The following is a 13839-nucleotide window of genomic DNA, read 5'->3' as shown; positions in this document are numbered from 1 at the left end:
AAGCTTAGTTAAAATGCAATGTTAAACAATGAAAGAACTACATGTTCTTCTCTGAGGATGTTTTAAAAAGAAAATTTTCCACACAGAGATGACATGACAGAAACTGAAAATAAAGTCATGCATTTACTTGTCACTAACTTTCAGATATGCTGATTCCTGAAGAAATGGTTAAGATGCAAGCAAGAATAAGCGGACTTTTTTGCTATATATTTTAGGTCTGCTTAAAACACGTTTTAGATGCAAATATTCAGATTAGTGCTTAGGACCTCAGGATGTGAGGAGGCATGGAAGAGGGTGCCTGTAACTTCTTGATAACAGTGGAAGCCATGGCTTTCAAGGAAAGGCCCAAAGTGTCAGCTAGCTGCTGGTCACTGCTGCAGCATTGCAGGATATCAGTTTTGTTGCTAGATTTCTGTCCTCAGTTTTGATACAAATGTATGTCCTGATATTATTGCAATTTCATGTAAATGCATGTTTATCACAGTTACCACCAAAAGGTACTGAAATAACAATTATAATGACTGCAGTCTTTCTTATGTAGAAAATGGTTTTGGTCTGCACCTAATGTGGGTAAAATGGAGTTCCAGGTGAACTATATCTGCATGGACTTAAAGACAAGAGTGCAGCCAGCAAATAGGAAGGCCCATGGAGGATTTCACCATTGAAAATCTGGGACATGACGATTTCCAGCTAGTCCTTGGATGGAGTCCTGGGCAGGAGACTTACAAATACAATTTAACACTGCTAAGAGCTTTGCTGAGAAGAGGAACCAAACCAGGTTCTAAACAAGTGTTTGAATGTTCACAAGTATGTAAATTTTTAGGCTCTTCTGAAGGAAAAAGTAGTGTACCCTTGCTTTAGGAAATTTGACAAGATATTTATGTACAGTAGTGATTCCAGAGGACTGTACTTACCACCTTCACACAATCCAATTCTCTCTATATTACTTGATATTTATATTTTGGTGATTAAAAGAAGACATTCCTCATCTGGCCACTCTCTTTGCTTTTAACACCAAAGACTATTGAAAATTAAATGTTTCATAATATACAGCAAGATTTCCCAGGAATTTTTAAACAATTAAATTACTATTTCCCTTCAAACCCTCTTTGGTTTCTAACTGAATGTGTGTTCCATATAAAGAGACAGTGAAACTACTTATCTGTATTATGGCAGCACCTTTGTGGCTCTGTTCAGGGGCTGGGGAAAGTTGCTGCAGCAACAGCTCAACTTATGTAATGCCTCAATGAAGGATGAGTAAGCCGGTTTGCAGGGGGCTGCAAGCCCAAGCTTTCCTTTTCTGTCAGTCTCTGTCTGTGCTTGTAAAGTGAAATACATTTTACAATAGGTTTTTTAATCCTCTATGGAGAGTAATTTAGATTTAATGTGCTAAATAGTAATAATAACAATATGGAGAGAGAATAATTCTGGGTATTTCTTAATATCACATTTTACTTGGCATGCTTGAATTGGCATTAAAACTGGATTTTATTTATTTTACAGAATCAAAAATGTTGCTGATGCGTTGCAAAGTGTAGCAAGACTTACCTGTGTTCATGTAACCTAAACACATGAATTACCGCACTAAGCAGTATATCATAAACAAACATCTTGGGTTACCAAACTTTCTGTTAAATCTTCAGAGTTTACCTGTTCTGGCTTCTCGCTTCTCTTTGCAGTACCTCCAAAACCTAGTTCTGACAACAGAGGTTTAGGAGCATTTTGGATTTGTGCATTCAGGACTGAGCAGAGTGGAAAGTATCCATAAAGGAACTCAACATTTCATCCAGGTGTAAGTGATGGGGAAGCAAAGTGTGCCTTAGGAGACTTGGCTTTTAATCCTGCCTGTCCTGGCTATTAAACCTGGCTACATTTTCAGGAGAAGATTTTAAAGAGAGATGTATACACTATGAAACATTGATATGCTTTTCCAAGCATTCAGTGATGCCAGGATTTGAATGATCCTTTTTATGTATTTTCAGTTTCCTAACAAGGTCTCATCTATTTCTGCACGGAGATTATGGCTCCTTTTCTGACTGAAGTCTAAACAACTAAATTGTCTTTCTCTGCACATAAAGAATCTGACCCTCAGACAGAATATCAGTTTTTGATTTTTAAATGCCATTTTTATTTCCTGTATTTCCTAGAAGAATAAGGGCTATAGACACTATCTTGCTGTAAATGATCTTTGCTTGACAGCTGATACGGCCATTTTCTTTACATCTGCTCCTGTTTTGCACTCTGGGGTTGGTGAAAAATCACTGCATTGGCTTTGCTAGGTGTTCTTTATAGCCCAACTCTGTTTGAGGTGTGACAGTGCATTCTGAAAATTATTTTGCAGTGCTTTGCTGATTCTGCTGTTTTCCCTTTTTGTTTTCTTTTTTTAGAAATAGCCTTCAGAACACTAGTGTTTTAATATGTTGTTATCAATTTCAGTAGTGATGGTCACACACATTAACAGAACACACTGGGAACTAATTTTGCACTGAGCATCAGCCAACAGGTAGGGCGCATTTACACTGCTCTTTGTGAAGAGAGTATCCCAATTGTCTTCACTGACTTTGTCTTGCTTCACATTTTGGAGTAGCATCCAGGCATACAAAGTGGATCATTTTCAGATGAAATTAAACTACATATTTTTCAGAAACACATTCACTGACATGCATTCTGCTGACAGGACCAGACTGCAACCAGTCCAAAAAAAGTGGCCTGGTAAAATGCTTGTATAAAATATAAAATGTAAAATGTTTGTGGTGTGGACATTGGGAGATGACTGGTTGTTAGCCTCTGATTCCGTCTCCACTGGTCAGCACTCCTTGCTAACACTGTTGGACCATAGAGGGGCAGCCACAGTGTTTACAACTTTTAAGTTTCTCAGGACTGTTCATTGAGAAATGCAGTTCAGTGATTATTTCTGGAGCTGGATGCCTAGATTCTTATTTGTGTTGATTACTGTGTCAACTATGATGTCTTTCACCTTGTCCAGCCATGCCCTGCTATTCAGCTTTCTGTAGGCTGTCATCATCACACCCTCTCTCTTCTGTCCTTCAGCTTTGTTTGAGTGGATTGACTCTAATAACTGGGGGCAGTAACAACATCCAGGCTGAAAGATTGGGTATGCAGTCTCACAGAGGAAGTGGTTGAAGTCCTTCTGAGAATGGACCTCCGTACAGGATCAGTTGAGCCGTACAAGATTCAGTCAGGTGTTGCACCAAGGGTGCAGCTGATCAGATTATTAGGCCAGTAGACAGTCACCTCTTATTTTAAAGAGAAATCAGCTTCTCTAGACAGTGAAAGGCTGACTCCGAAATACGTTCTCCACCGCTTCTACCACTACTGGATGCTGAGTTTGCAGACAACTATTGTAATGTTTCTTTACAACTATTATAATAACCAATATTCTCCATGTTTCATCTTCCAGTTTCCTAAAAAGAGCAGGAAGTAATTGTGATTCTGCTTTTCTTGGGGTTTTGGGGGAATTTGGTTGGTTGGTTTTTGTTCCACCACGATGTGCAATGACTTAGCTGGTTGAAAAAGAGCATTTGAAGTCATGTTCTCTTGCCATACCTAAATACTGTAGCCCCATCTAATTATTTGTTAATAGAATAGATCTGTGTCAAAATAGGCACCATTCCAGCAGACCCAATCCTGCAAAAATATTGCTGCTTACCTGATCAAAGACTAAAGTAAAAGTTCAGATTCTTCGAGGGAATCACAGTACTTCTACAACTATATACCAGGGATTTCTCCATTACAGATATTCTAGTTCTGTCTAAGGAGAAAATCCCATTAAAATCTTCCTGGACCAGTGACAGATTGGTGTATGGAGCAAAACAAGGAATGTGAGCTTCCTGAAACCCAATGGATTTTTGTCAGTCTGTGGGTTTGGCTGGTGTGAGAAGGGTGGGAGGACACTTGGACACCACATTCTGCTGTCAGCCCAAGCAGGGAGCCTTTTCTGATGCAGGCAGTGCTTTGTTCTTCCCTCACTGCACAAATACTGTGTTGTAAATCACAAACACATCATTTACATGTGTGCACACATACATACGCAAACACTGTTCAAGCTGCAGAGAAATGTATTGTAGAAGAGACATTATCCATGTGTGGATGTGGATGAAAAACTCAACATACACTGGCAATGTGTGCTTGAAGCTGAGAAAGCCAACCAAATCCTTGGCTACATCAAAAGCAGAGTGGCTAGTGGGTGGAGGGAGGTGATTTTTCCCCTCTGCTCTGCTCTGGTGAGACCCCACCTGGAGAACTGCGTGCAGTTCTGGTGTCCCCAGCATAAGGAGCTGGAACTGTTGGAGCAAGTCCAGAGGAGCGCCACAAGGTTAAGAGGACTGGAGCACCTGCCATACAGAGACAGGCTGAGAGTTGGAGCTGTTCAGCCTGGAGAAGAGAAGGTTGCGTGGAGACCTCTTTGCAGCCTTCCAGGACCTGAAGGGGCCTACGTGGAAGCCGGAGGACTCTCTGGCAAAACTAGTGATGGGACAAGAAATGATGGGTTCAAACTGAAATAGGGGAAATTTAGGTTAGATATTAGAAGGAAATCTTTTACTGTGAGGGTGGTGAGGAGCTGGAACAGGCTGTTTACGGCGGTTGTGGATGCCCCACCCTGGAGGTATTCAAAGCCAGGTTGGATAAGCCTTTGAGAAATCTGGTCTAGTGGGAGATGAGGGGCCCATGGGAGTGCAATCTGTGACTAGATGACCTTTAAGGCCCCTTCCGGCCCCTTTACACGGAGCCTGCCGTTCGGTGTATCCGCGCACTCCTCTCCCCCCCGGCCCGGCCCCTTTAAGGCCGCCTCCGCGCCTTACCACGTGCTGGGGGCCGGGCGGGGGCGCCGCGCAGCCAATGGGGACCGCCCGAGGGGCGCGGCGCGGCGCCACCGCGGCCCCGTCCCCATCATCTCGGTGTGCCGGCGGCGCGGGGAGCGCTGCCTTGCTCTGCCCTGCCCGGTGCACGGCCGGTGTCAGCGCCGCCGGCCGGTAGCACCCGGCCTCTCGGTCAGGCGACGAGTGGCCGCTGGGAGCAGGGCGGCTGAGCGGCCCGGCGCTCCGTTCGCCTCCTCTCGCCTCTCCTCGCCTCTCCTCGCCTCCGCGGAATGCTGGGCGGCTCCGCAGCGGCTCCAGGGATGCTGCCGCGGCCGCCGCCGCTCGCCGCCCGCTGAGCCGCTGCGAGGAGCGCGGCGGGGCCGCCGCCGGCCGGGGCGGCGGTATGGCCCCCACCCTGCTCCAGAAGCTCTTCAACAAAAGGGGCGGCGGCGCGGCGGCCCCGCACGGCCGGGCTCCGGGGGAGGGGCCCGCCTTCAGGTGAGCCGGGGCGGGCGGCGGCGGGCTCCGGGGGCTGCCCCGCGGGGCAGCGGGCGAGGCCGCGGAGAGGCCGGCGTGGGGCGCAGGTGTGCCGCAGCCCCGCGAGGTCCCTCGCCGCAGAGTTTCCGGGGGAGCGGCCGGTGGGAAGGGGGTGCGGCGGGAGGCACGGCCGCGCCGGGGTGGCTCTTCTCCCGCCTTTCCCTCTCGTTGGATCTCTCAGCCATTTTCTGCTCGAGTTGGCGATGGCACGCCCGGGAGCCTGGGGCGCTCGCCCCTCGGCAGCGCTGGGGGAGAGGCGCCGGCCCCTTGTCTGGCGTTTGTGTGCGGTTGATGTGATAACTCGTGCCCGGGTCTTATCAGCACAGGAAAATTCAGAAACGGCTTTATTGTTGTGACCTAAATACACGTGCGCAGTCTGGTGACCCGCTAAGCATTAGGCACCTTTCACTGCCCCGCCTTTGATACCGTGAGTGCTGAAAGGTGAGGTTCAGTAGCTATCGCTGCTTCGGTGTTTATGTGTATAACCTCTATATAATATTGATTCTCTGTGTAATATTGAACTATTAATGTTTTCTGAACCTTCGGGGACAGCATTTTGCTCAGGCTGGTGCTTTGGAGCTTTGTTCGTGTGACATCTGTGCTGCTCACAGGACCGAGCGGCCCGGTGAGCACAGTGACAATCACATGCGTGCCCGGTAACCTCTGTGTCTGTTTTTCTGTGCGGCATGAGTTGGCTGGTCTTGTGATCTGATGGTACACAGGGCTGAATTGGAATCTGAGCTTTAACCGCTGAAACGACTAAGGATGGTGAGGGAGAGCAGTGGACAATATTTTGATCCACAAAATGCCATCGTGCCAAGTGTGAAAGTCACAGTTTTGGAACCATTGTAATTTCAAAGATGGTCTGTGTGGGATATTACCATTTCTATGGCTAAAGTTACAAGATCATGGAGAACAATAGTGTAAGATGAAAATGACAATATATTTGGGTTACAAGGTGATTCCTTTGAAAGTGATTTGACACAGTATTGGAGCTGCATTCATATTAAAGAACAAATCTGGTGAATTTTATGAAGGTGCAAAGTCTATATGCTGCACTTGTAACCACAGATTACTTTTGTGTAACTGCTACTTACTTCTTTTAGCACTTATTCACCTTATGAGTTAAATATATCCTTTAATGTGGAAGAAAACAGTTTTCCACATTGAAACTGACAGTTCTAGACTATTATTTTGCATTGCACTTAAAAATATTCTGTGTCAGAGATCAGTGTTGTTAGTTCTGGATTATTGGATTGTTATTGGATTATCAAGAATCTCCATGAAGGCAGATTCCTTGCACAGTGCATTTCCCCCTAAAATCAGTAAGATTATTCCATCTGGAGTACTTAGTGAAGTTAGGGGTTGTACTTTCTCCTTCTTCCTGTTTTTTGGGTAAGATATTCCACACTTGGTTTTCAGTTTGAGTAACATTTAAATGATGTGATGCTTCACAGAAAAGCTATTATAATGAAAATACTTCTGTAGGTACCCTTCACTCTTTTTATCCTCTATTTTTCCTCATTCCCTTTCTATCTGATTTTTTTGATGCACCTGAGGTTAATAAAATTATTTGAAGTATTTTACATGTGAATGGAGGGAGGTTTTTTTGCTTGTTAATATTAAGCTTCTTTCTTACTACTCTTAAGTATGCTGTAATGCTTTTTCTTTCTTTCCCAGTGATCTGTTCATGGTCTGCAAGAGCATACTTTCAGGGTCTGAGAAGCTTTGCTGCAATGCTTTTAATAGACTTTCTGTTCAACAGTAATCTCTGAGTGAAGAGATGTGACTTGATCTAAATAGGAAACATAATCCTTTGGTAGCTTCTGTATTAATGATGTACTGCTGGTCAATGTTGGTTGCAAAGTGGCAGAATCGTTTTCTAATGACAATACTGTCTTTTTAAGGATTTTTAGTTAGCTTTATTCCTTCCAGGTTTTGGTTAGTGAGGTCCCTTCACACTCAATATGTCTTGAGTGCTTAGCCCTGTTAAGAAGCCCTGTGAGAGCAATAACTGTCTGTATCCTTGGACTTTCAATTGTTATGAAAGCCTTGAAAGCTTAAGTGTATTCACACACCCTCCTTACCCTGAGCAACAGAGGAATCACCAAAAATCTCTTTAGTAGACAATGCCTCCTCAAATGAATGTGATTTGACAACTCTTTTCAGCTACATTGTTGGGAAGCTTTGTGTTTTCTAGTCTTCCAAGGAACACCAGGAAAAGTTCTGTTGCAGAGGGCTATCAACCAGGCTTGCATTTTGCCTGTAACAAGTACTGCATATGCTCCTTCTGTTGCATACTCTCCTTTAATGGGAGCTAAATCTTGGTCAGAGGTCCACACTGCTTCGGTTCTGAAGGAAGCATCAAGCTTTAAGATCCATGCTGCTTACGGGATGAGCTGGCACATCCTCAAAGAGCAAGAGACATGGTGCCTATAGATGAATGTGGAGCCACAGGAAATTATTTCCTGGGTGAATGAATATGAACATATTAATTTGGCTCAGGAGTGCTCTTTTAAAGAAAACCTCTAAATTGTCCCACTAACTGCACTTTCGCTCACAAAGCCAAGTGGCTTCAGTACATAAACTGGATTCCTGTTGGAATGAATAAAATTAGAAAGTGTGTTCCAACCACTAATGGGTATTCAGTCCCTGGGACCATACTACAGCTGGTCAAAAGTAAAACTGCAGAACACATAGAGTGTGGGTGTCAGGTTCTTAGCACCAATTAATGCCCTCTGTGGAGCTAGTCTGGGCTGCATTACATGTTCACATGAGCACAACTTTTACCTGCAGGGTGAGAAGAATGTAAACAAGAGGTGTAGATGCTAATATAGAGCTGTTGGGAAAGTAGGACTTTCTACTGGCTGGCCTCCCTTCAAGATAATGGAAATATGAAGTGGTAGAGGGTAGTAGTTAGAATTATAGAATGGCTTAATTCCTTTTTTACAAAAAGAGAAATTATAAATCAGCTGGAGAACAGATGTGTATTAGTGAGATATTACATTTGTTTTAGCAGTTTTCTACACAGACTTGAGCTTCTCTTTTTTTACCGCTGCTTCTTGCTTCCCTGAACTGAAAAAATATATATCTATGTGTGTAATACATTTGTAAAGATGTATGTGTGTGTATACACACAGCCCTTTCAACAGAGACACTTGAGTGGCTGTAATTGAATATATTTCTTCTTAGCCTCTGAGGCTCTGGGAAAACCCTAATTACTTTGTGTGCAAGCAATATGTATTTATGTGGCTAAATTCCCCTATAACTTCTTATTTCCTTATCAAATGTTGCTTCCCTTACAAGGTTGGTTTAGCATAGTTTGTACAATTTTTTGGAGTGCTACCAGGGTCATGTATTCAGTAGAATCATAGATCAGCTCATGTTGGAAGAGACCTTAAAGACACTCTAGTTCCAACCACCACTGCCTTAGACAGGGACACCTTCCACTAGACCAGACTGATCAGAGCCCCATCCAACCTGGCCTTCAACATTTACAGGGATGGCGCATCTACTACTTTTCTGAGCAAACTCTTCTAGTGTCTCTCCACCCTCACAGTAAAGAATTTTTCCCAATATCTAATATTAACCTGTTCTCCTCATTTGAAGCCATTCCCCCTTGTCCTGTCACTACATGTGTTTTAAAATATTCTCTCTCCATATTTTTGTAGGCTTCATTCAGGTACTGGAAAGCAGCAATTAGGTTGTCCTAAAGCCTTTTCTTTTCCAGCTTGAACAGCCTCAATTGTCTCAGCCTTTCCTCATAGAGAGGGATGCTCCATCACTCTGATCACGTGTCTATCCTCTGGACTTGATCCAACAGATTAATGTCCTTCCTGTGGTGGGGACCCCCAGAGCTGGATGCAGCACTGCTGGTGGGGTCTCACAAGGGCAGAGTAGAAGGGTAGAATAGTCTCCCTGGCCCTGCTGGCCACGCTGCTTTTAATGTAGTCCGGGGCATGTTTGGCTTCCTGGGCTGCAAGTGCACTTGGCTGGGTCCTGTCCAGCCTCTCACCCACCAGCATCCCCAAGTCCTTCTGAGCAGGGCTGCTCTCAGTCTGTTCATCCCCAGCCTGTGTTGATACCAGGGTTTGCCCTAACCCAGGTGCAGCACCTCGCATTTGGTCTTGTTAAACCTCATGAGATTGCCATAGGTCCACTTCTTGAGCTTGTCTAGGTCCCTTGGGCTGGCATCCCATCCTTCAGGTGTGCAGACAAGCACAGCTGTCGTCTGCAGATTTGCCGAGGGTGCACGCAGTTCCATCATCAATATTCCCTGAGAGACACCATTTGTCACTGATATCCATCAGGACTCTGAGCATTGACCAGTGCCCTCTGCATGCGGCCATCCAACCAATTCCTTGCCCACTCAACAGTCCATTAAGTTTTAGGGATTGCAGAGCGTATAAGCACATAGTATCTCTAGATTAGAATGTCTCAAGTGCTAAGCATATATTTGAGTAAGGTATTGGAGGGCAGCCTAAAGGAAGTTGATACGGGTTGCAGATAGTTTGATTTTACTTAAATTGATAGCAGATTTTCTGTAATTGTGTTTACCTGATTCTAGAAGAAATTTCACATCTGTACTTTTCAACATAAAGTCTGAGGTTATCCTTAAGCTGTGGGTTCAGACTTCACCTTAATTTCAGTCTTTGATAGTTTGATTTGGTTTTGGGTTTTTTTAATGAAAATAAATGTCTTGGAGTTTTTGGCAGACTGCTTCACTGCTGAATATATAATTTCTGCATTGAAACCTGTGATTAAATTTCTTTGATATTGGTATGTGTAGTGAAGGACTGTTGTAAAATAGGGAATAACTTCATTTTATGTGTTTTTTTTTTTAAAAAGGTTGTGTTATTTCAGCTGTGTCTGAAACTTGCATGCAGTCTATTTCTTCAGCTTTAAGTATCACCTTCTGGTGTCTTTAATGGAACGGATGTCATGTTGTAGCTGCAGGATATCTATCTGGTAACAGTTTGTTAGCTTTGGTATATGAGATCATTTGTTTGGCAGCTGGTACTAGTGATTCCTTTGGTCATAGTGCTGAAATGCTTGGTGAGATCCTACTTGCTAAGCATTATTTCACAGCATTTATTACCAGCTTGGCAATGTTCCACCTTCTGAAAAAGGAAAGAAAGCGGTAGTGAGATTGGAGTCTGCTTGTATTTCAGTTTGTTCAAATGAAACACTCCTCGGAATGTTCTTGTGACCTAATACGGGTTTTTTTCTTGAGCTTCTTGCAGTTTTGTAGAGATCCACACAGAAATAACCCTACATTGCGCACATGTACATCTTCATACATGGAAATATCCATATACATCTGGCTGTAAACCCTTCGAAAAATATTTGAAAGAAAATAACTGTTTTATATGCTGTAAAAGGGCAATCCAGGCCAGGGCCAGACCTGAGCATGGGGACAGGACAGGGACAGGACAGGTCAAAGAGCAGATCTAAACCATACACCATTTCACAGACAGCTGAATGTGAGCCTTAGGCTGCAGTATTACACCTTTGCGCTGGCATTAGTCTACTCCATAAAGTGAGCTAAAGATAAGTTCTGCAGAAAGAGATTCATTACAGTCTCGCTCAAAAAAAAAAAAAAAAAAAAAAAACAGCTTAGACAAGAAGTAATTGAAAGTATGGTCTTTTGACGTGGAAACCACACTTCCAGCCTGGGGCTTTTTTGAAGGAAAACAAGCCTTCAAACAACAGGCCAAGTCCTCTAGTTTTGAACTTTGCATGATCTAAGGCCATTCTTCTACATTAGTTGTTTGGATTTCCCCTCCCCTAAACACTGCTGTCACTGAACAACCTCTTGGTTTGCTCTAGTTTTGCTCTGAGTCTAGCTCCATTTCTCTTAAAGTTGCAAGAAGACACCCTGATTTTTGTTTTGGATTTTCTTTGCCACAAATTACAAAAAAAAGTGTGGAAATGCACAAGCTACTGACATTCTGAGAGGGATGGATGTACCTTGATTATTTAATTCCATTAAAAGATGCATTCTTGCCTGTAGGTTAGCTTATTTCTGATTTACAAATAACTTATCCATGGAGTTCTATGCATTGATTCTTAAATTGGTGTGCAGTTGGATAGTAGATGCTTGATTCCTTATTCTTAGGGCACTTTTGCTGTTGACATGTCCAAAACTGGATGAGTACTATGCCACATACTATGCTCAGTAGAAAGTGATTTGGGGAATAGTAGCAGCAGAAAGCCTTGGAGGTACCTTTCTTTGTTGGTGGCACCACTTAAAGCAGGAAACACTGCAATTTAACACAGTGATGCTAATGCTGTAAGGGATTACCTGTAAATGGCTTGATGTGAATGAGAAAATAAAGCTGCTTCGGGCTGAAAAATGTGGACAAGCATTCATAAAAGCTGAATTTGTGGAGAAACATTTTAAAAACTGATGTAGAGCTTTGTTGCCAGTAGCGGGTGGCTTCATGTAAACTTACATAAACTTTGTAACTTTTCTTATAATAACTAAGTTAAAGTTGCAAAATAGCTTTATTACACTTTGGGGGAAGGAAGAGTTTTCATGAAAATATTTTAGTCATTAGTCATCATGTCATCCCACTTTGAGGTTGTGGGATGTAGGTGTTTCCAATGCATGGTAGGGGCTTTCAGCTGTTGCTTTGGTCTGAGCTGTGAGTAACAGCAGACCAAATGCCGTCAGAGAGTGCATGTGACACAGGAGCTGGGGTCAGGAGGGACAGAAAACGGAGTAATTTTTCTCATACAGATAATCCCTTGTTCTGACATTTCATTATTGAAGCTGCTGAGGACTTCCTTGGCAAAGAAAATTCTTTGGATTAATACTCAGTATATGTGCTACAAACCTTGGTGATGTACCTGTTCCTTTAAGAATTCCTTCTGACAATAACAATCATGTACTTTCATCATGTACTTTGCACATTAGTGATGTTCATGGATAGCTTCTGAAGAGTAAATTCAGATTTGGAGTCATGTGTTATGTTTTATATTTGTCAAGGGTTACTTCTAAGTGCATCCTTGATTAAGAGCACACTGTTGTCTTGTATGCAGCTTAGATGAAGTGCTGTAAGAAGAATGTTCTTAGGCTGTCCTAATTACCAGTATTTGCTGTGTGAAGGTTTCCATGGGTACACTTCTTAGGCATAAGATGAGGAGTGCAATTCTGTAGGGTTGTGGTTAACAGGCTTGCTAGAGAGAATAAGCAGGAAAAGGAGGACTTTGAATGGGGTGCTCACGTGAAGACAGCAAATACCTGTCTGCACTTTTTGCATGTTCTTCCTGTGATAGCGTCAGATTACTGCTGATCTGACTAACAGGCATGGACAGGGCAGTTCACCTTTGCCTGTGTCAAATCAGCTCCTCTGCGTGTGCTCTGCCTATGCTGCATCTTAATCTTCATGCTCGGGTTCTTCTGTGCTCTGCTCTCTCTCCACCTTAAGTGCGTTTCTCAAGTCACTCCATTTGCCGTGTTTGTCTGGGTCTGTCACTCGAACACCTTAGTAATGTCATATTTTAATGTGCAAGGCTGAGGTCACAAGACAAGCTCCTGTGCAGGCTACAAGACAAAGTGTTCTGAGGCACTGAGAGGACGAGCTTATGAGTTCTGCTTGTGTCTTCCCCACATTGACTAGGGCAAGTGCAGGTGCATTTACCTGACCAGCAGCTGAAATGTCTGTGGTCAGTCAGTACAGTTCTCTTAGTGGTGAGGTTCATAGAATTGTACTGATAAACGGGCATGAGGGCTTTTACATCACACTTGCTACTGTTAAAACTGAGTCATGATTCTGCTTCCATGGACTTTGCTGAAGTGAAATTTGAGCTGTGTGTGATGTAATTACTGAATCAGTATGGAGCTTTCTCTGCAGGATGCTCTCACTTTAGTGCAATACAGCTCAACTTTTCTACTCCAAGGTGCTGAGTGAAATTTTAGATGTGCTAATGAAATCAGCTGTATTAAGTAGACAATTGACAATATTTGTTTATTTTTCAAATAGAAGCGCTAGCAGTCAGAATTTGGTGCTAGCACTTTCAAATTAGAAATCTGAACACAGTAGTACTTAATTTTTTATAATGGAATTGGGAAGTTTCTTACAATAACAACTCAGCTTTCATTTTCACTGAGTTTACCAACTTTTGTGAAAGAAAACAGAGGCTTGAATGAACTCAGTGCTCTAAATTTCTGTGCAGAGTAATTGTACTGAATTCTGAATCTGGATGTTATCCAACACCTGAAATTGCTCAACTTTTGGGGTTGGGTTTGTTAATACAAAGCTCCAGGAGTACAGAAAATCTAAGCAGAGTACATTAGATAAAGTTTTTGAAGGAAACCCCAGAGAGAAGGCTGTACAAACTGTTGAATACATAGTTCTGAGCAAGTTATTATTAAATTATTATTATTTGACTGAATGTGGACAGTTTTACAGAATGTAATGTTATAATGTTAAGACCCTGTGGTCTGGAAAAGACAGTTATTGGAACTTTTTGAAAT

At 42.9% G+C, this 13839-nt stretch overlaps 1 protein-coding gene across 2 annotated transcripts in view; it reads left to right on the top strand.

Annotated features, from left to right (window-relative positions):
* Positions 1-4919: 4919 nt before the first annotated feature.
* The window catches only part of FNIP2 (folliculin interacting protein 2), a 50541-nt gene continuing 41621 nt past the window's right edge, over positions 4920-13839 (top strand). For both annotated transcript variants that reach the window (XM_068187190.1, XM_068187187.1), the window contains exon 1: positions 4920-5318. In XM_068187190.1, coding sequence (XP_068043291.1) covers positions 5224-5318 — 95 coding nt within the window. In that variant the 5' untranslated portion in view covers positions 4920-5223. The remainder of the gene's footprint in view (positions 5319-13839) is intronic.

The sequence above is a fragment of the Anomalospiza imberbis genome, chromosome 4, assembly GCF_031753505.1.
Source record: "Anomalospiza imberbis isolate Cuckoo-Finch-1a 21T00152 chromosome 4, ASM3175350v1, whole genome shotgun sequence".
Lineage (NCBI taxonomy): Eukaryota > Metazoa > Chordata > Aves > Passeriformes > Viduidae > Anomalospiza > Anomalospiza imberbis.
The sequence above is the reverse complement of the archived record's forward strand: the minus strand, read 5'-3'. Positions and strand labels throughout refer to the sequence as shown.